Here is a 23,674-nt window from a genome sequence, read left to right as displayed (position 1 = left end):
GGAGGGGGAGAGGGAGAATGACTGAGAGCCCCTTACTTTAATCAGTGATGTGCGGGGGGAGGGGGAGAGGGAGAATGACAGAGAGCCCCTTACTTCAATCAGTGATGGGTGGGGGGGAGGCTGGAGAGGGAGAATGACACAGAGCCCCTTACTTTAATCAGTGATGGGCGGGGGGAGGGGGGAGAGGGAGAATGAGAGAGAGCCCCTTACATTAATCAGTGATGGGCGGGGGGAGGGGGGAGAGGGAGAATGAGAGAGAGCCCCTTACTTCAATCAGTGATGGGTGGGGGGGAGGCGGGAGAGGGAGAATGAGAGAGAGCCCCTTACTTCAATCAGTGATGGGTGGGGGGGAGGCGGGAGAGGGAGAATGAGAGAGAGCCCCTTACTTTAATCAGTGATGGGCGGGGGGAGGGGGAGAGGGAGAATGAGAGAGAGCCCCTTACTTTAATCAGTGATGGGGGAGGGGGAGAGGGAGAATGAGAGAGAGCCCCTTACTTTGATCAGTGATTGGCGGGGCGAGGGGGCAGAGAGTGAATGACAGAGAGCCCTTTACTTAAATCTGTACTATTGGTTTACGTGTTTTGATGTAAAATTCTGACTGTTCAGATTTCCCTCATCCCTGATCTGCTTCCATTGACTTCAATAATAGGGCGGTGGAAGCAGATTCGTTTTTAAAATCTACGCCAATGACTCTGTGTATAAATGTTGGTCTGTCTGTCCATTCGCTCGCGGTGAAATGACGCAGTTTAGTAACTTTCAAAATGGAATTGGATACATATTTGAAAAGGAGAAAGTTTGCAGGGCCATGGGGAAAGGGCAGGTGAATCTGAAAAAATGAATAGCTCTTTCAAAGAGCCGGCACAGGCACCAAGGGCCGGAAGGCCTCCTTCTGTGCTGTTTGATTCAAATCAATGGGGTGATTGTAAATCAAAGCATTGATATCATTTGATCACTTAATAGGAAAGTTAACTCGCGTCAAACCCACGTGAATCAGCTGGTCGGAAGAGTAAAGGCAACGCGAGGTTTCTGGTTATGCCCCACACGATCCTTATATGTCAATAACATTTAGCGAAAGAGGTGACAGCGAGTTTGATGTGCGCTGACACTTCCTGGAGGCTCCACTCAGATTGTGTCGAGCGGAGAGCAAGGCGGGGAGATCAGCCGAATCCCAGAGTATCAGAGTCCGGACTGGGGACAGGGAGAGGAAGGCGGGGAGATCAGCCGAATCCCCGAGTATCAGAGTCCTGACTGGGGACAGGGAGAGCAAGGCGGGGAGATCAGCCGAATCCCCGAGTATCAGAGTCTTCACTGGGGACAGGGAGAGCAAGGCGGGGAGATCAGCCGAATCCCCGAGTATCAGAGTCTTCACTGGGGACAGGGAGAGCAAGGCGGGGAGATCAGCCGAATCCCCGAGTATCAGTCTTCACTGGGGACAGGGAGAGCAAGGCGGGGAGATCAGCCGAATCCCCGAGTATCAGAGTCTTCACTGGGGACAGGGAGAGCAAGGCGGGGAGATCAGCCGAATCCCAGAGTATTAGAGTCCTGACTAGGGAGAGGGAGAGCAAGGCGGGGAGATCAGCCGAATCCCCGAGTATCAGAGTCTTCACTGGGGACAGGGAGAGCAAGGCGGGGAGATCAGCCGAATCCCCGAGTATCAGAGTCCTGACTGGGGAGAGGGAGAGCAAGGTGGGGAGATCAGGCAAATCCCCGTGTACCAGAGTCCTGACTGGGGACAGGGAGAGCAAGGCGAGGAGATCAGCCGAATCCCCGAGTATCAGAGTCCTGACTGGGGACAGAGAGAGCAAGGCGGGTAGATCAGCCGAATCCCCGAGTATCAGAGTCCTGACTGGGGAGAGGGAGAGCAAGGCGGGGAGATCAGCCGAATCCCCGAGTATCAGAGTCTTCACTGGGGACAGGGAGAGCAAGCCGGGGAGATCAGCCGAATCCCCGAGTACCAGAGTCTTCACTGGGGACAGGGAGAGCAAGGCGGGGAGATCAGCCGAATCCCCGAGTATCAGAGTCTTCACTGGGGACAGAGAGAGCAAGGCGGGGAGATCAGCCGAATCCCCGAGTATCAGAGTCCTGACTGGGGACAGGGAGAGCAAGGCGGGGAGATCAGCCGAATCCCCGAGTATCGGAGTCTTCACTGGGGACAGGGAGAGCAAGGCGGGGAGATCAGCCGAATCCCCGAGTACCAGAGTCTTCACTGTGGACAGGGAGAGCAAGGCGGGGAGATCAGCCGAATCCCCGAGTAACAGAGTCCTGACTGGGGACAGGAGCAGTGCGGACCAGATCACATGTCGCTTCAGTCTTTTCAATGGATGAATTGGGTGAGTGACTGAGAATGTCTGAGAGTGGGGGGTTATATCGAAGGAAACACATTTCTACATTCAATGCAGTTCTCGTCACACACACGTTTCTGGGTAGAAACCAGATGGTGATTAGAGTTAAAGATAAAATCTTATGCAGAGAATTAATCAACACCGAATGTCGGTGACCCCATTATTCTCAGGCAAATGTTAGGGTCGAATTGAAACCCAGAGCTACTTTGATCAAAAAACAGTGGGATTGAATAAACCTTCTTGTAAAAAAACAAATTGAAGGGGGAACTGAGTGGGTCTCAAAATGTCTGCCCCTGAGTGACTCAACATAAAAGCAACATGCTGAAAGTCGCAGAGACAGAGGCGAACGGTTTCCATTTGCGGGAACTCACTTCGTCCAGCTTTTTATCGATAAGAGTAAGAGGTTTTTGCACTTTGCACGTAGTCTGCACTTGCTGTGTCAGATTCAACGTTTGATATGGACAAGTGTCTTCTGGCAATTTAAATTGTTGGGATTTTAGAAGTGGTTGATGGTTAAAGGTTAGATTTCATCTTCCTGCTGCTTCTCCCCAACAGAAAATACACACAGATACTCAGTCACTCACTGATATACAGAGGCATCCTCTGTCTCCCTCGCTGACACACATACTCACTCAGATATACAGAGCCATTTTCTCTTTCTCTCTCTCTCTCTCTCTCTCTCTCTCTGCCTCTCACATACACACACACTCAGTCAGTCCCTCACTGATACACTGTGTGTCTCCCTCCATCACATATACACACACCTGCTCTGAGTCACTCAGATATACAGATGCATCTTCTGTCTCTCTCTCTCTGTCTCTCTCATACACACGCACTCAATCAGTTGTTCACTGATACACTATGTCTCTGGCTCCCTCACATAAACACATATTCAGAGTCTCACAGTTATACAGAGGCATCCATTCTCTCTCTCATACTCACACAATCCTCAGTTGCCCATTGATAAAATCTGTTTCACTCTCCCTCTCTCTCATACACACACACACACACACACACACACATTCAGTTTCACTCACTGATTTCGACACGGATTCACTTCCCCTATCTCTCTCTATCAAACACAAAGAGTCACTGACTGATATACACACGCCTCCTCTCTCTCTCATATGGTGCACTGCCATTGTTTTGGGTCGGTGCCCTAGAGTGCCTGCCCCGGCCCTTGTGTAAGGAACAGTAAACTGCCATCCTGTGGTGACATAGTGCCCTCCCCGCCCCCTTGTGTCAGATACAGTGCACTGCCATCCTGTGGTGGCAGAGTGCATCCCCTCCCCCTTGTGCCATACACGGTTCACTGCCATCCTGTGGCGACACAGTGCCCTCCCTGCACCCTTGTGTCACAGGCGGTATAGTGCCATCCTGTGGTGATACAGTGCCCTCCCCGCCCCCTTGTACCAGACACGGCACACTGCCATCCTATGGTGATAAACTGCGCTCCTCGCCCTGTTGTATCAGACACGGTATCATGTCATCCTTTGTTGACACCGTGCCCTCTCAAAAGTGTAATTGCCTCGACCATATCCATTGTGTTTGGACAGTGGCCTCGATAATTTTTTCAACTCAAATTCCCCATCAACTATTGAAATTTTTGGAGATAGCGATTTGATTTATCCTAAAACTAAGAATGGGCCATATTTGTTTACACATTCTACTTCAAATCATTCACTTACTGATCCTGATTTTCTTTAATCAGAGATATTTTGTTACAGCCATGAGAATGAGTTGTAATCAATCGTCCAGTTGTATAGAGCAATGATCATTTATAGCAAAATAGAAACAAGTTAATTGCTGAGAGCTTCTATTTTCTCTTGTTCGACGAAATATGGTCAACGTTCCCTCCACATTCCCACACTGAGTTGTTGTTATGACAGTTAATACCTGTTCGACGGTTAAATATTCTTATTAAATTGTCTCACTTGTCGTTACAAACGTTCGTTCCCCACCCCACATGCCAAAACTTTGGAATTTGCAGCTAACTGGAGACACATCCAGTCTCTGAGTCAGGAAATGTCAATTCAAGACGGTTAGAAACCCACTCCACAACTGTCAACAGGACTTTTACTCATCGGAGTGTCCACACTAAACAGTAACACTCACAGCAGGTGAAATCTATTCTTTCTGTGATAAATCAGTCCAATGTTGTGTTGTGTTATATAAATATTCAGTGAAGTGAACTCACGACAATAGTCACACTTCCCAGTCACGGTTTGGGGCAGTACAGCTGCCTTCTGTGGGTAGAACCATGTCGCTGAGGATATTGTCCCATCAACGCTCTCTGTTTGTCGATGATGCCACTAAAATACACTTGGAAAATAGGAGTCTGGCCCCTGGATGGAGATCAGCCAGAAAATGTAAATGAATTGCCACTGATTCAAAATAAACAAATGTGATCCTAAAACCAGGGGCGGGACATGGAGAAGGAAGTGTCTCTAACTGGGACTGGACAATAAAACGATCACATATTGTGGTCGGGATGGTAAAGAGACATGGAATGTGGGAACAGAGTTCCTCAAACAAAGTGTTTATTCAATTAAATATTTGTTATTCAATTGTTTAAGATTGAATTACTTTTATTTTAATTAAACATTCGAGGAAAAGTGCACATTACACCGTCAATATTGGTCTCATTTTCTGCCCTGCCATAATTAGATCTCCGGTGAATGAGGGAGTGATTGAGAAAAGTCCACAGCTGGAAGTAAACAGGGATTGTAGACTGAGGAACAACAGCAGGTGAATCAGCACAGGATTGTGAGAGCAGCAACCAGAGAGAACTCTTCTGATTCAAAGAGCTTCCATAGATCGACTGGGGAGAAAGGTAAGAGAAAGTCCCATTTCCTCAGATAAACACTGGTCCTGTGGACAGTCCACGAAGGTTACAAGGTAAGGGGGGAAATGGTGAGAATGGGTCTTTGAGAGTCTGATCACTGAGCACAATTATCCAGCATGAGTCCGTGCAATGAAATGTGAAGTGAGATCAGTTTCGATCTCAAAACACACAGTCACAAATGAATTTGGTTTGTGCTTTAGAATGAAGGGGTTTGATCCAAGAGGTGACTCCAGTCTGAGGCAGAGCCCAGCAGATATACAACGTCTCCCCGCCCCTAGCACCAACTCGGAAAGAACCCATCTATATGGCCTCCATAATATCCATATTACACTCTTTGTTAACGTAGTACCAGAGAGTGTTACCGAATTCAAATATATTTCATATCCAACTATCAAAATCAATCATCTTACATTTCTGAACTGGATGCTGGGTTTCACATCATGTTATTTCCCATCAGTAAATCTATTTCTGGATTTCACATTTGCAGTTGAATTAAATGATTATCATTTCAATATAAATTGGTGATAAAATGATGGGGAAATCTTATTTTATAATAAAGATTTGTAAAATTTCTTCCATTTGATTATTTTGTGTGCTGTGTCAGATTAAAGACCATCCTAAAACCCACTTCTTTGACCAACACTTTGGCCATTTTCTTTGGGATGTTTTTTCGATGTTAAAGGCTCTGTGGCAATGCAAGTTGTTGCTGTTGTCTGTTTATTATACTAGTGTCAGTGTGAGTGAAACAGCAGTGACTGAATTTTAAAAAGTCTCAAACTTGGTTATGAATTAATGCCGCAGAATAACTTCAACTATAGTTTGGAGAAATTAATGATCCGAGACATAATCACTTTTACATTTCCACAGTGGGGAAAGTAAAAGACACTGACTGATAGTTTGATTGGACGCACGTTCGTGAGACACACGCACCACAGCGAGACACACACAGGTGATTGTGTAACAGCAGTCAAATCTACCACTTGAATGTTACGGTGTTTATGGAGATTGTAAGGCCGCTGGCGACATTCCATAAATAATTGCTGTGCATCATCTGAATGTAGAAATTTACATGATTCAAAACATCATACATTAGTGTTTATTTTAGGACAGTGGGAAATCTCCTCACCTCCTACAGTGCTCATTAGTGTTAATATTAGAACAGTGGTAAATCTCCTCACCTCCTACAGTGCTCATTAGTGTTAATATTAGAACAGTGGTAAATCTCCTCACCTCCTACAGAGCTCATTAGTGTTAATATTAGAACAGTTGTAAATCTCCTCACCTCCTACAGTGCTCATTACTGTTAATATTAGAGCAGTGGTAAATCTCCTCACATCCTACTGTGCTCATTAGTCAGGTGCTGATACCATGAGGGATGCGGTAAATATATTCTAATAGAAGCACCAACCAGGCCAAATCTCCATGAGCACACGGTCTATGTCACTGGCCATAGATACCAGAGGAATCACACCCATCTGTATATTGTGTATGTGGATAGATACCATATTCATAAAGTACCAGGATTTAATATCAATTCTCAACAAATCAAAAATATCATCACTTATGTGAATAAAATAATACAATAGCGCCAAAATGTAAAATCGAGTCAAGAGTCATTTACATCATCAATGATCACCCTGCTACATATTTCCTTCCAGCATATCCACTCCCTCAGGAATAAGGCTGGTTCTGGCCTGCATTGTGTGAGCAAAGCTTACCAATAGGCGCTCCCAATGCAGAGTCTTGGCCGACAAGATCTGGGTTGTGGAGATCAGCGGGACTCAATGGGTTTCACTGGGCAGCTGTCTGTGTCACACCTGATGTGGGGCGTTGATCATAACACTCGGGGAATGATCGATCCCAGAGATAACGGCTGTTGTGCTGATGGAGGAGGAGGGACTTGGTATCATGTTTAACAAGGGAACGTTCCCCTGCTCATTTTAATATTTCTGTCTAACCCTGCTATTATTATATTTATTACAGTGTATCAGAATCTGGAAACGTTTGTCACCACCATGGCTGAATGTTCAAACAGGGGAGAAGGTCCAACATCTTCAACGAGAATGAGAATTGACACAGGTAGGTTCAGAAAATTCTTCAAAATATAATTTCTGTCCTGACAAAGGTTCCAGACCTCGAGCAAGAACCTGCAGCACTCACAAGAAGAGGTAACATCACAGATACTGTGTAGATAGAGGGAAGTGAGTGACCATCTAGAGGAACAGTGCAGTCACAGGTGGAGGGACCTCCTGAGTACTGGAACTGCCCAATTGATACCTGGTGTTGGACCCTGTGAGGTGGATAGAGACAGTGACTCAGAGGATGGTCTTCCTGATTAACAGTGTGAGACCGGGGAGCAGGGAGACACCCCGAGTGGGGCGGGGGTGAGAGGTAGGTGGGGCACAGAAATAGGAGAGCGATAGTGGTGGGAGATTCCATCGTCAGGGGAATAGACAGACTCTTCTGCAGCCCTGAGCAGGTCCCGAATGGTAAGTTGCCTCCCTGGTGCCAGAGGGAAGAACATCCTGGAACATGTGGGACCATCTCTGGGTAGGAAAGGAGAGCAGAGTATTGCCATGGTCAGAGCCAATTACAAGGATACGTTTATACAGGGAATATTAAGACTGAGGCTCAAGAATATAAAACAAGGCCTCAAGGTGATGATCTCCGGATTGTTTTACGCTGGGCCACTTAAGGAGGGAAATATGAGGCAGGTCAATGTGTGGCTGCAGGGCTGGAGCAGGAGGGAAGGGTTCACGGTCTTGGGGACTAGAGTGAGTTCAGGGAGAAGGGAAGGGACGGTCACTGTCTGAAACGACCAACAATGGTTTAACAGACTGGGTGAATGGAGCAGTGGGGTGGTATCAGCTGATATGAATGGAGGGTGGGAAATATCCGGATCTGAAGCTGGAGAGTGGAATTAATAAAACTGTTGAAGCAGGAACAGAAGATTTCTGAAATAGTGAAAAGTTATCAGTAGATAAAAAGGATGTTGATTTTGAAGTATTTAGAGATAACGTCACTTGATATTAAAAACAACGAAGAAACGAAAATATTCGAAAAAATCGGAGTTCGGATTGTGTGTTATGTCTATGAATCTACAAATCATTCCAAACACATCCGGAGAGTCAGATCATGAAAGATGTGATCTAGTATCTTTAAGACAGGGCCGGACTTTACACATGGCTCAGAGTGAATTGTTCTTGGTTATAACATTTTTAGGGGAGAGAAAAATAGTTCTGGACGCCAGTATTCATAAAGGTTTTATGACAGAGCTGGAACTATAAAAACTTGCATTTATATTGCGCCTTTAATATAGTAAAACGAACAAGGTGCGTGACAGGAATGATAATCAAACAAAATTTGACACCAAATCAAATAAGGAGATATGAGGACGGGTGACCAAAAGCTTGGTCAAAGAGATTGGTTTTAAGGAGAGTCTAAAAGGAGAAGAGACCGAAGGAGGGGTTTGGAACATAAGGATGTTCCAGGGAGCTATGTTAAGATATAATCCATAAGAACGCAGTTAAGCAATAGGAAGGGAAATAGTACAATTCCCAATGGGTTTTGCAGACCAACAATCGGTGGAGATGAGATAGAGAGGGAATTTGGGGAAACTAGTTGTGGATGAAGTTTTGGGGAGATAAAAAAATATTTCCTTTAGTTTCTAAAAATGATGGTGGAAGTGAAAATGTTGGTGTACTAGAGGAGGATGTGGGACCATAGTTAGAGATAACTGGAGAGAAGGATTTGGATCTGAGAAACATCGCCGAGGTGGATAAATCACTGGGCCCAGAGATAACACACACGAGAGAGGTGATAGCAGGGACTCTGACCACAATTTCTCAATCCTCGTTTGATATAAAAATATCCAGGTGGACTGAAGGAGCCCAAGTAATGTCTCTGGTAAAATCGGGGAGAGGGTCAACGGGTAACTGGAGACAAATTAGTCTCCGTCAGTAGTGGGCAAACTCCTCGAATCTGTAATTCCAGGTCGAATTTGTGAGCATGTAGAGGCACAAGGGACGATCGGGGGAGGCTGGAACTGATTCGTTGTAGACAAGCCGTATTTGACAAATTTAATACAGCTTTGTTGCGAGGGGACCATAGAGATCGATGGGATGTAGCACATGCGGAGCATATGGGTTTTCAGAAGGTGTTTGATAATGTGCCTCACAGGAGGCTTCACCCGTTTGTTATAAGAGGAAATGTAGCCGCCAGGATAGAATGTCGATAATGTGTTTAGTTTTCTCCATTTTTGTTCACAGATCCGAAAACTGCAATCACTGAGTTCCTGACAAAATGCGACGATTACCAGCTGTTCCAGTTGACGAAATTCTACCGGGACAGACTAGAACAGGCGATTGAAGAAGTGGTGGACGGAGTCAGCTCGTTGTTAACAGACGAGAGGAATTTCAGTGGACAGGAACATCGGGTAAGTGGGACGGACATGGAATGAATTTGGATCATTTAAACATCACAGAACTAACAGGATATCAGATCTTAGAATCAGAGAATGTTACAGAGGAGAAACAGGTCAAATGGGAAAGAAATGGATAAAACTGAAAATGTAATGAATCTGAAAGAATGATAGGAAGAGGTGAAAATACCCAGTGGATCGGTCAGTGTCTGTCCAAAGGACAGGGGAACGGTTCGGGTATAACTCTTTTGAACAAAGGGAAACAGTTTTAGTGGGATTGGGAAAAGGAGAGACCAATGTATTTATTATTCTTTCCAGAAAGTCACTGATCTCGTGGACAAGGGAAACAGGGCGGACAGTTCGAAACTTGTCCTAAATCTGGTGATGGAGAAAGGCTCTCGGGCCCGAAGGGTGATGTGGGAATCCTTTGTGAAAATGCACCATGCGGTACCGAAGTTGGACAAAATACTGAAAGAGATGCAGGAACTTGGTACAGTAAAATCACACTCTGAATTCAATTTCAGATTGAAACACTGCAGAATTTACAATAATACTAAACAGATCTGATTTCATGAAAGCTCATTGATTTAAACAGGTCCTGATCCATTTGATTATATGAACATCGGACGAGGTTTATCTGAAATACCCAGTCACCTGAAAGGTCAGTGATGAAATGGAGATTTCAAACCGTTTATTTCACTTCTGAGAATCAGAATGTTTGACTGTAGTCTTTTGTTTAGAGATTGTCAGAATCTGGGAATCAGAAGTTCAAAGGGTGGAGGGAACAGAAATTAACATTGATTGGATTTGTCATCAATCCTCAACTATTCTGCATAGATTCAAGCAACAATTCATACAATTTATGACATATTCTTTAAATATACGGATGTTGCATTATTTCACTTAATCCAGCTGCTGTTCGCTATAATTTATGAATTCTGATGCACAGCTGGCAGGATCCTGATACACTGTGAATCCCCATACACATCTGGCAGGAACGTGATACACTGTGAATCCAGATACACACCTGGCAGGGTCCTGATACACTGTGAATCCCCATACACACCTGGCAGGGTTCTGATACACTGTGAATCCCCATACACACCTGGCAGGATCCTGATACACTATGAATCCCCATACACACCTGGCAGGATCCTGATACACTGTGAATCCACACACACACCTGACAATATCACGATAAACTGTGAATCCCCATACACACCTGGCAGGATCCTGATACACTGTGAATCCAGATACACATCAGGCAGGATCCTGATACACTGTGAATCCCCATACACACCTGGCAGGATCCTGATACACTGTGAATCCCCACACACAACTGGCAGGATCCTGATACACTGTGAATCCCGATACACATCTGGCAGGATCCTGATAAACTGTGAACCCCCACACACACCGGGCAGGATCCTGATACACTGTGAATCCCCATACACACCTGGCAGGATTCTGATACACTGTGAATCCCGATACACATCTGGCAGGATCCTGATAAACTGTGAACCCCCACACACACCGGACAGGATCCTGATACACTGTGAATCCCCATACACACCTGGCAGGATTCTGATACACTGTGAAATCCCCATTCACACCTGGCAGTATCCTGATACACTGTGAATGCCCATACACACCTGGCAGTATTCTGATACACTGTGCATCCCCATACACTCCTGGCAGGATCCTGATACAATGTGAAACCCCCACACCCAACTGGCAGGATACCGAAGTGCCGCCATAACGTTCTGGGCTCTCAAGTAAAGAGCGTTGCCTTGAGAAGGATGCTATGGGTTATCTGCTCCCCTAGAAATCTGACACACCATCAAGTGTAGGGAAATAGGTGGAGAAATGCGAAACATTAAAAATGTTTTCATTTCACAGCACAGAATGAGACAAAGTGTTCGATCTGATCTGAGACGATGTACAAATGTTCACACAACAGATCATCAATCCGTGGAGAAATGTAAGGGAAAGACAATGTTCAGGGTAATTCGGAAGTTATGGGTTGGCTTCCAAATGGCAGAGAAAGGGAGAACTTATTCCACTCCAAGAATAGTCCTTTATCTCAGGGGTCTTTTTAGGTCCAATGTAATGACGAATGGAAACAGATTTGTAATTTCCCAAACCTGCATTGTAGTAAATTCAGATCAAAATGAAATAACGGAGTATCATTATTGGGAGAAGAGTTGAAATGAACTGTGAATGTTTTCTGCTCTAACATTACACTGAGTGATGTGGGCAGTAGTTCTAATTCTAATTCTAATCGGTGATATGACAGGACTGTTCGAAAAACACATTCAATGTTGGTGAAAAACTGCTGAAAAATTGTTCACAATTTCTGAAACACAATATAACAGGAGAATGATGAGAGACAGGAAAAGGCCATTTGACACAAATAAGCCTGTCCCTGTTAGAGAGATGACCCCACCTACCCCTCCTCTCAGTTTATCCACAGAAACACGTCCGATTATCTCTTGACCCCACTTACACTGCCTCTTTAGTGTCCTTGCCAGGCTCTCGGGCCCTTTGGGAGAGAAAATGACCCTGACTTCCCTCCCTTCTCCGTTATTAATTATTTTGTTGATGTGAGCCTGTTTCATGTTTCCGACGAGTATATTCAAGACTGAGATGGTTAGTTCTTTGGACACTAACGAATCAATGGAGATTGGGATAGGGCGGGAAAGTGTATTTGAGGTCGATCAGCCATGACCTTAATGAATGGTGGAGCAGGCTCGAGGGGCCGTATGGCCTACTCCTGTTCCTATTTCTTATGTTCTCATATCCTAACTGATGTTGGGAATTTCATTGAAACATTTCAATATCGAAGTCTCTTGCCCAAACAAAATACATCAAGCCCTCTCGCCAATCAGGCAACTTGAACTCCGAATACCTTACACCATCTTTCTGATTCCCCTCTGTGTCTTCAAAATGGCAGTAATCTTTATCTGTGATCAGTTGATTATAGAAGTACAGGTAATACCCCAGATAACCTACCCGATTCGCGTTTCTAAAAGCTTCCTCACCACCGAGATTAAAGAGTGGGACTTCTGTCCATTCACAGTCTGTCCCTCTCCCAGTGCCCACAATATCCCAGATAACCTGCCTAAGACCTGATACAATAACCGCAGAACTTCTGACCATTCACGGTCTGTCCCACTCTCAATGCGCAGAATAATCTATTTCCCATTTCCGCAGAGGGTGAGCAACACTGACGGTTTCATAAATTATTCCACCAGAACCTCTAGTTTTGTATAACCAGAATCACGTTTGGATTTGGAATGGAATGTCCATGATACAGGGCAGGGCTGATAGTATAAATCATCAGAGAGAAAATATCACCTTCACAGAAATCTCCATGTTCAGTAAATATTAGAATCAAGTGAGGATTTGAAACTTTTCTCAATTATTATTCACTTTCAAGGTTTTCTGTAACTGAGTTTAATTTCCTGCTCGCACCTCTATTGAATCTGTGAATTCAATCTCGGAACATTTTACTGAATAGTAAAGTGATATTGAGAAGTTCTTTTTATGTCAATGCAAATAACATTGAGAACCACTTTCTGACTGTTCTAATTGAAGATGTTCAACAGAAACACAAGGAAACACTCCGGGTCCAAACTGAAACACTGAGAGTGAACACGATCCTAATAAAGGAGAAGGTTAAGATTTTCCAGCTGGTCACTCTATACACTGAGCTAACGGTCATTTCTACTGTTCGAGATCGGACACTTGTAGAACATGAACTGCTGGCAAGAGGCCGAGACCATGAAGAGTGGAGAGAGAAACACCTCCGGAGAGAACTGGAAAAAATCCGAATTAATCAATTGTACCACAGAAGTTTTTCCAGGAGAGGCAGTTTGTTCCGGAAAATGAAGGGTTTCTTCCAGGGATCCAGTTCTTGGAGTTCAGCAGCAGTGAGCGGAGTCGCGGGGATTGGAAAAACAACAGTGGTACAAAAGATTGTTTATGACTGGGCCACTGGGAAAATATACCCACAATTTCAATTTGTTTTCAGTTTTAAATTCCGGGATTTGAACGCGATTAACTGTAGAATAAACCTGAGGAATCTGATACTGGATCTGTATCCTTACTTTGGGAATATTCTGGGAGATCTCTGGAAGAACCCAGAGAGATTACTGTTTATATTCGATGGTTTAGATGAATTCAAGGACACCATCGATTTTGCTGACAATCGGAGAAATACAGAACCTCAGTACATGTGCACAGATCCTGAAGACTGGAGTGAAGTGTCTGACATTGTGTACAGTTTAATACAGCACAAGCTGCTCCCAGGATGTTCAGTGCTCGTGACCAGCCGCCCCACTGCATTACATTTATTGGAAAAGGCTGAGATCAGTGTCTGGGCTGAAATCCTGGGATTTGTTGGTGAAGAACGGAAGGAATATTTCAACAAGTTGTTTGAAGATCAGTCGGTGGCAGCAGCTGTTTTCAAACATGTGGAGGAGAACGAGATCCTGTACACCATGTGTTACAACCCTTCCTACTGCTGGATCCTCGGTCTGTCACTGGGTCCCTTCTTCACACAAAGAGACAGGAAACACCAGCGAGTTCCCAAGACCATCACCCAACTATATTCCTACTATATTTACAACATTCTGAAAAACCATGGCCGAGAGATTGAATCCCCCCGTGATGTGTTACTGAAGATCGGTGAGATGGCCTACACAGGAGTCTCCGAGAAGAAGATTGTGTTTACAAATGGAGATTTGATCAAGTACAATCTTCAACCTTCCCAGTTCCTGTCTGGGTTCATGGTGGAACTTTTGGAGAGAGATGGTTCTGCCCAGAGTGTGGTTTACACATTCCCGCACCTCACCATCCAAGAGTTTGTAGCCGCACTCGCACAATTCCTGACTGCAGATCCTGGGGACATCGGGAAACTCCTCAGTGAAGCCCACAGCAAGGATGATGGGCGAATTGAGATATTTGTCCGTTTTGTTGTTGGTCTCTCCTCCTCACAGTCAGCTCGGCCCCTGGAGGAGTTTCTGGGTCCATTTCTTCATCAAACAATCTGTGGAGTGATTGACTGGGTGAAGGAGAAGGTTGAAGGACAGATTGGAATGACAGAGAGTGAAACTGATAAAAGGGACCTCCTGAACACATTCCACTACCTGTTTGAGTCTCAGAGTCAAATACTGGCTCGGGTCACAGTGGGATCTGTGGAAACACTGACATTTAGTGAATTGCTACTGACCCCGATTGACTGCGTGGTGCTGTCTCACGTCATTGAACTCTGTGACACAATAAAAGAACTCGACCTGGAGAACTGCTCCATTCAGTGTGAAGGACTCCAGCGGCTGGGACCCGCACTGCACAAATGCCAGGTGTTGAGGTAACTGTTTATCTGCCTCTAACTGTTCGGCCAATTGTAGAACAGTCACGGATTGTGTTGTTGCTCCGCAATGAAGGGAAGCAAACAGTTCAGTTAAACCAGAGAGAAGCAGATTCAACACAAATATGACACATGATAAGAGGATCGGTTAGTAATTCCTTCAGGACTGGAGAATCTAAAATGGATCCTTGTGAACAAGTGGGGATTTTACAGTCTTTATTGGATCAGTAACTACACGTCACCGAAAGATTCTGATAATTTAATTGCAGTAAATGATATTGATTGCTGTTTTTCTCACTCCCTGAGATACATCCATTGAAGAGGCTCCTTCTCACTGTTACTTACACGTAGACCAACACTAACTGTCGCAATCTGTGTGACTGGGCATCCCGCCCTCTTACCGAGGTGTGGGGGCAAGTGACAGTCACCGGACTGTCAACGTGTGCAGGAGAGGGAAGCAGAAACACCAAACATTCAGTAACAAAGAGCAAAACACAGCTTTCGGGCAGTCAACCGCCAGTGGGCGGGCTGAGCTTTCCCCGCAGGACGACGGTCCGTTATCTTAACTCATCAATGACACAGCCCTTCACACTCTCCAATACATCCACCGTCTCTTCACCCAGCTGGCAGCACTCGTGCCTCTGAGTCAGAAGGTCGTGGATTCAGGCCCCTCGCTCATTAATCCAGGCCGGCACTTCAGTGGGATTTGGAATCTAAAATTTGCCGGTAAAAAGCTTCCAACCTAACGGGATGTGGGGTATTAGCCCAGGAGTACAGACACACACCGGCCAGCGGTGGGGCCTCACACACAGCGGGAGGATCCTGGGTTAACCAGTGGCAGTGAACCCGGGAATTTCCCATAATCTGCTCCGTGTGTGAGGCCCCGCTCGGGGAGGGAACTTCAGAAAATTCCCCATTAAATGTCGGGCCCGTTACACCTGAAATAAATGTAGAGCCGGTTTAATGGGAATAAAGTGAGACACTCCCCTCCCCGATAAACGAGGAATACAGGAAACTTTAAAACTTGTCACAGGACAGAATGAACTCTCCTTGTTATATAAAATCCTGGGGGACGGATTTGGCACCAACAGTTCACGCCGTTTCACAATATAACTCACCCCGAGATATTATACAGATTAATATAATACTGCATAAAGTACAGGTAATCACAGCTTTATCATTTAATTCGGGGAAAATCGCCGCATTCGCAGAAAATCTCGGATTTGAGGAGCAGCAGAAATGAGACAAGTTTCCCCAAACATGACGGGACTGGTCACTGTCCTCCAGGAGGGTAATTCTGATCATCAGGGAATGAAACCGGACTGAGGGACATTTAAAGGCTTCACACAGACAGCACTTTATTTAATAAATACATTTCCAGACAGTCCCTGAATATATGGTCGGTGGACACAGTGAGATTCATTGTCAGTGACAGGGAAATCTGGTTATTAATTTCCTGAAGAGTTTTCGTATTTCCTGTAACATCAGAGAAAAATTGTCAGATCGGGGATTGGGTTCAGTTTGTTTCTCACTCTCTGTCTGTTTGTGTTTAGACTGGGGAGAAATAAACTGGGAGATTCAGGAGTGAAACTACTGTCTGCGGCTCTGAGAAACCCGGACTCTAAAATACAGAAACTGCAGTAAGTATCAGACTGTGTGAGATTGTGTTTATAATACCTGGATGTCTAACACGGTACATTAATGTCAGTATAAGTAATAATAATACAAATAAATACTGGAAACTTACTCTGATTCCTGTTATCTCTGCTCGTCTCTCTCCTCTCTCTGATCTCCAGGTTATGGGCGAACGATCTCACAGCTTCTTGTACCGTGGATCTCTCCTCCGCTCTCAGTACAAACCGTTCACTGACGGTTCTGAACCTGAGTAATAATAAACTGGGAGATTCAGGAGTGAAACTAATGTCTGCGGCTCTGAGGAACCCGGACTGTAAAATACAGGAACTGGAGTAAGTAGCAGACTGTGAGACTGTGTTTATAATAACTGGATGTCTAACACTGCATATTATTATTATTATCAGTAATGGTGTTATTAATGTCAGTGTAAGTAATAATAATACAAATAAATACTGGGAATTTACTCTGATTCTTTTCATCTCTGCTCGTCTCTCTCCTCTCTCTGATCTCCAGGTTATGTGATAACGATCTCACAGCTTCTTGTACCAAGGATCTCTCCTCCGCTCTCAGTACAAACCGGTCACTGACGGTTCTGGACCTGAGTAATAATAAAGTGGGAGATTCAGGCGTGAAACTACTGTCTGCGGCTCTGAGGAAACCGGACTGTAAAATACAGACATTGTGGTAAGTATCAGACTGTGTGAGATTGTGTTTATAATAACTGGATGTCTAACACTGAACATTAATGTCAGTACAAGTAATAATAATACAAATAAATACAGGAAATTTACTTTGATTCCGATTATCTCTGCTCGTCTCTGTCTCTCTCTCTCTCTGATCTCCAGGTTACGGGCCAACGATCTCACAGATTCTTGTACCAAGGATCTCGTCTCCGCTCTCAGTAAAAACCGGTCACTGACGGTTCTGGACCTGAGTAAAAATAAACTTGGAGATTCAGGAGTGAAACTACTGTCTGCGGCTCTGAGGAACCCGGACTGTAAAATACAGAAACTGGAGTAAGTATCAGACTGTGTGAGATTTTGTTTATAATAACTGGATGTCTAACGCGGGACATTAATATCAGTGTGAGTAATAATAATACAATAAATACTAGGGATTTTCTCTGATTCCTCTATTTCTCTCTCTCCGCCTGATCTCAAGGTTATGGAATAATGGTCTCACAGATTCTTGCACCGAGGATCTCTCCTCCGCTCTTAGTACAAACCGTTCACTGACGGTTCTGAACCTGAGTGATAATAAACTGGGAGATTCAGGAGTGAAACTACTGACTGCGGCTCTGAGGAACCCGGACTGTAAAATACAGGAACTGGAGTAAGTATCACTGTGTGAGATTGTGTTTATAATAACTGGATGTCTAACACGGTACATTAATGTCAGTGTGAGTAATCGTAACACAATAAACACTGGGAATTTACTCTGATTCCTGTTGTTTCTCTCTCTCTGATCCCCAGTCTGTCCAATGTGGGTCTCACAGATTCTTGTACCGATGATCTCGTCTCCGCTCTCAGTACAAACCGGTCACTGACGGTTCTAACCATGGGATCAAACTCCTTCACAGACCGATCTGTCCCCGCTCTCCGCTCCCTCATACTGACCCGCAGGAGTCTGGAGTGGATCGGGTGAGTGTTTGTGTTAATATTTAATGTAATAAATAAAATATCAATGGGATTCAGTGCCTTGTATGTGTAATATTTGTCTGTAATTATTAATGAAATATTAACACCAGTCTCCCTGTTATTTACACTGTTGTTCAATCTGTTCATTTCCTGTTCAATCTTTAATCTGTTTCAGGCTGAGGGAGAATCAGTTCAGTTCAAACGGGAAGAATCAGCTGGAGTCACTGCGGGAATCCAGACGCGGACTGAGAGTGGGAGTATGAACATTTCAATTTATAACCATTCCTGGTCTCATGATATGAACATTTCAATTAATAACCATTCCTGGTCTCATTATATGAACATTTCAATTGAGAACCATTCCTGGTCTCATTATATGAACATTTCAATTTATAACCATTCCTGGTCTCATTATATGAACATTTCAATTTATAACCATTCCTGGTCTCATGATATGAACATTTCAATTTATAACCATTGCTGGTCTCATTATATGAACATTTCAAGTTATAACCATTCCTGGTCGCATTATATGAACATTTCAATTTATAACCATTGCTGGTCTCATTATGTGAACATGTCAATTTCTCACCATTCCTGGTCTCATTATATGAACATTTCAATTTATAACCATTCCTGGTCTCATGATATGAACATTTTTGGCCGATTCTCTGTCCCTCCCCTTTAACCGGCCGCGCTCCAGGTTTAAATCCTGTCGGCCCTTTAACGGTTTCCAGCACGAGCTGAGCGAGCGTCGTCTCCCATTGTGACGTCAGAGGCCCAGCGACAGGGTCACGAGACTCAGTCACCCGGTCCCCCAGTGCTGATTCTGCCGGATATCCGGGACTGGATGGTCCCCAATGGAGCACTGGGTCAATGTACAGACAGGAAGGGCCCAGGGTGGGGCTCAGTCTGGGCTGCAGTGGGGCACTGGGTCAATGTACAGAGAGGAAGGGCCCAGGGTGGGGCTCAGTCTGGGCTGCAGTGGGACACTGGGTCAATGTACAGACAGGAAGGGCCCAGGGTGGTGCTCAGTCTGGGCTGCAGTGGGACACTGGGTCAATGTACAGACAGGAAGGGCCCAGGGTGGGGCTCAGTCTGGGCTGCAGTGGGACATTGGGTCAATGGACAGACAGGAAGGGCCCAGGGTGGGGCTCAGTCTGGGCTGCAGTGGGACACTGGGTCAATGTACAGACAGGAAGGGCCCAGGGTGGGGCTCAGTCTGGGCTGCAGTGGGACACTGGGTCAATGTACAGACAGGAAGGGCCCAGAGTGGGGCTCAGTCTGGGCTGCAGTGGGACACTGGGTCAATGTACAGACAGGAAGGGCCCAGAGTGGGGCTCAGTCTGGGCTGCAGTGGGACACTGGGTCAATGTACAGACAGGAAGGGCCCAGGGTGGGGCTCAGTCTGGGCTGCAGTGGGACATTGGGTCAATGTACAGACAGTAAGGGCCCAGGGTGGGGCTCAGTCTGGGCTGCAGTGCGACACTGGGTCAATGGACAGACAGGAAGGGCCCAGGGTGGGGCTCAGTCTGGGCTGCAGTGAGACACTGGGTCAATGTACAGACAGGAAGCGCCCAGGGTGGGGTTCAGTCTGGGCTGCAGTGGGACACTGGGTCAATGTACAGACAGGAAGGGCCCAGGGTGGGGCTCAGTCTGGGCTGCAGTGGGACACTGGGTCATTGTACAGTCAGGAAGGGCCCAGGGTGGGGCTCAGTCTGGGCTACAGTGGGACACTGGGTCAATGTACAGACAGGAAGGGCCCAGGGTAACATTTGTCCATCTGTACAGAGTGAGTCCCTCCCAATGAGTAGTCAGACTGTGCAACAAGTTTCCCTAAAACCATCCAAAATCTCCACGCTGCTCCAATTCTGGCCTCATTCAAATCCCCCACTCCTTTTGCTCCACCATTGGCGGCCGTGCCTTCAGCTGCCTGCGCCCTTATCTCTGGAATTTCCTTCCTAAACCTCTCCGCCTCTCTCTCCTCCTTTACGACGCTCCTGAAAACCTGCCTCTTTTCCCAAGCTTTTGGTAACTTGTCCTAATACCTCATTGTGTGGCTCGGTGTCACATGAATTGCTCCTGTGAAGCGCCCTGTGTCGTTTTATTACTATAAAGGTGCAATATAAATGTAAGTTGTTGTCTGTGTGCTGTGTTAATAAAACTCCACAGTTTACTTCACCTCAGGCCTGGTCTCTTTTTTTGATGGTGTTCGTGTTCTAAAATATTGAATGAAGGATCCTGGAAATTCCATTCCTCTGTTTGGTCCAGTGAACAGTGTGTGTGTGTGTGTGTGTGTGTGTATGTCGGGGGGAGGGCTCTTACTCGGAAGGCTGGATATGCAATTTACACAAAATGGTGAGACGGACTGTGAGCAAAAGAGCTCAGCTGGGACCCCACAATCTGGCCTCCCGACATGCAACGCAAAATGGCCGCCATGCACCTGCCCCAAAATGGCCGCCGGGAACCCGCCGCAAAATCACAGAATGATACATCACAAAGGGAAGCCATTCGGCCCATCGTGCCGGTGTCGGCTCTTTTAAAAAGCTAACCAGATAGTCCCATTACCCTGATCTTTCCCCGTGGCCAACACATTTTTCCTTTTCTAGTAATTCTCTAATTCCCTTTTGAAAGTTACTATTGAATTGCAGATCATTACATCTCGCTGCATAAAATATAATCCTTCCTCATGTCACCTCTGTATCTTTTGACAATTATTTTGAATCTGTGTCCTCTGGTTACCGACCCCCTGCCACTGGAAACAGTTTCTCCTTATTTACTCCATCAAAACCCCTCAAATGGCCGCTTTGTCCCCTCAGAGTTGTCCCATCTCCCCGAAACACAAGCATCTTTTTGAAATTATAACAAACCCTATCAGCCTGTCCAGTGGTTCACGTTTCCGACGTTAATCTCCTCTCGGCCCCTGTTTGTCTCACACTGGGTTCACGTGTTTGTATAACATTGCAGGCCGGGCTACTTTAACCCCAGGCTTTAACCTGGTTAAATCACAACGGTCACAATCGAACAGGAACATGTTAAACCGAGGCCCCAAAACCAGGGCCCAGAGAGGAAATTAAACCACAGGGCAATAAACAGACCGAACTCTCGTGGGCCCTGTTTGGGTGCAGCATGTTGAGGAGGCCACGGTCGGTCTCCTCTGGGGGAGGCCTCCATAAGTCCCCTTCAGGGAAGAAGGTCTCGGTCGGCCTCCTCTGGGGGAGGCACAGGTCTCCCTAGAGGGATCCCAAACTGGCAGTCTTTATATTTAGACCACCATCACAACAACTACCACGACTTCAACAACAACAACTTGCATTCGTCGGATAGCTACCTTGGACAAAATAGCGGCAAGTACCGCGCAGAGTGTCCCCAGTGATATCGCAGTGACCCCACAATGTCCCAGTGATCCCACAGTGAACCCAGAGTGCACCCAGTGATCCCAGAATGCACCCAGTCACCCCAGAGTGAACCTAGGGTGCACCCAGGGATTCCAGAATGCACCCTGTCAACCCAGAGTGATCCCAGAGTGCTGCAAGGGACTCCTGAGCGCACCCAGGGACCCCAGATTGCACCCAGTGATCCCGGAGTGCGCCGAGTCACACCAGAGTGATCCCAGAGTGGCAGTCTTTATATTTAGACCACCACGACAATAAACTTGTATTTTTGATATATATATATATATATATCATATATCTGTATATATGATATATGTATGTGTATTTACACACGGTCAGCATGGCGGCAAGTACGGTCGCCATCTTGGACAAATTGGTCACAATTGTGGCAGCCATCTTGGACAAAACGGCGGCATGTCTGGTGGCCATCTTGGAAAAATGGCGGCAAGCATGTTGACTAACTTGGACAAAATGGCCGCACGTACGACGGCATTCTTGAACAAAATGTGGGCAAGTAAGCAGCAGAGTGTCCCGAGTGATCCCACAGTGACACCAGAATGTCTCAGTGACCCCCTCAGTACACCAGAATGCACCCAGTCACCTCAGAGTCATGCCTATTTGCACACAGGGATACCACAGTGCACCCAATCACCCCATAGCGATCCCAGATAGCACGCAGGGAACCCAGAATGCAACCAGTCACTCCTGAGTGCTCCCAGAACGCACACAGGCAGCCCAGCTTGCACCCAGTCACCCCAGATTGATCCCAGATTGATACCAGAGTTCTCCCAGGCATCTTAGAGTGCACCCAGTCACCCCAGATTTATTCCAGAGAGTCAGTCTTTATAATTTGACCACCACCACAACAACTGCTATGAAAACAACAGCAGCAACTTGTATTTATAATACATATTTCATATATACATGATACATAAATACATATATATATGTATTTACGCAAGGCCAGCATGGCCACAAGTACGGCGGCCATCTTGGAAAAATTAGCGGCAAGTGCCGCCGCCATCTTAGAAAACATGGCGGCAACAACGGCAGTCATATTGGCCAAATTGGAGGCAATGCCCAGCCATCTTGGACACAATGGTGGCAAGTGTCCCCAGTGAAACCACATTGGTCCCAGAATGAACCCAATCACCGCAGAGTGATTTGAAAGTGCACCCAGCGATCTCGAATTAAACCAAGTCACCCCAGAGTGATCCCAGAGTTGAACCAAGGATCCCAGAATTAGCCCATGGATCCCAGAATGCACCCAGCCACCCCTCGAGTGATGCCGGAGTGGACACAGGGATCGCAGATTGCGTACAATGACCCCAGAGTGATCCAAGAGTACACCCAGGGATCACAGAGCACCCAAGGATCCCAGATTGACAGGCTTCATATTTCGACCACCACCACTACAACTACTATTAATACAACAACTTGTATTTGTAATATATATATCATATACATATGCATCTATTCACACATGGCGGCATGTATGGTAGCCTTCATGGACGAAATGGCGGCAAGTATGGGGGCAATCTTGGACAAAATGGCGGCAGGTGGGCATTTTGGATAAAATGGCGGCAGGTTCGGTTGCCACCTTGGACAAAATTGCGGCAGAGTGTCCGCGGTGATACCACTTTGACCCCAGAATGTCCCAGTGACTCTTGACTGAACCCACAGTGCACCCAGTCATCCCAAAGTGAACCCAGGGATCGCAGAGTGCACCCAGATCCCCAGAGTGCTCCCAGGGTGGCAGTCTTTATACATAGACCACCACCACAACAACTAATACAACAACAACAATTTGTATTCAAGCACGGCGGCAATCTTGGAAAAAATGGCGGCGATTACGGCAGCCATCTTGGACGAAAAAGCGGCAAGTACCTCAAGGCTGTTCGACAGGAACAGGAGAAGGCCATTCAGCCCCTCGAGTTTGTTACACAGTTACAAGAGCAGGTCATTCAGCCCCTGAAGGCAGTTACACAGGAACAGGAGGAGGCCATTCAGCCCCTCGAGCCCGTTACAC

General features: G+C 46.0%; 1 protein-coding gene across 1 annotated transcript; it reads left to right on the top strand.

The window, feature by feature from the left end:
• The first annotated feature begins 7,719 nt into the window (after window positions 1-7,719).
• LOC137317687 (uncharacterized) lies at window positions 7,720-14,982 on the top strand. Its single transcript, XM_067980857.1, has 6 exons — window positions 7,720-7,737; window positions 9,515-9,622; window positions 9,926-10,097; window positions 10,203-10,268; window positions 13,205-13,575; window positions 14,773-14,982. The coding sequence occupies exons 1-6, from the start codon at window positions 7,720-7,722 to the stop codon at window positions 14,980-14,982; spliced, it is 945 nt and encodes a 314-aa protein (XP_067836958.1).
• The last annotated feature ends 8,692 nt before the right edge of the window (window positions 14,983-23,674 follow it).

Source organism: Heptranchias perlo, unplaced genomic scaffold, assembly GCF_035084215.1.
Source record: "Heptranchias perlo isolate sHepPer1 unplaced genomic scaffold, sHepPer1.hap1 HAP1_SCAFFOLD_63, whole genome shotgun sequence".
NCBI classification, from domain to species: Eukaryota; Metazoa; Chordata; class Chondrichthyes; order Hexanchiformes; family Hexanchidae; genus Heptranchias; species Heptranchias perlo.
This window is presented reverse-complemented; position numbering and strand designations above follow the sequence as displayed.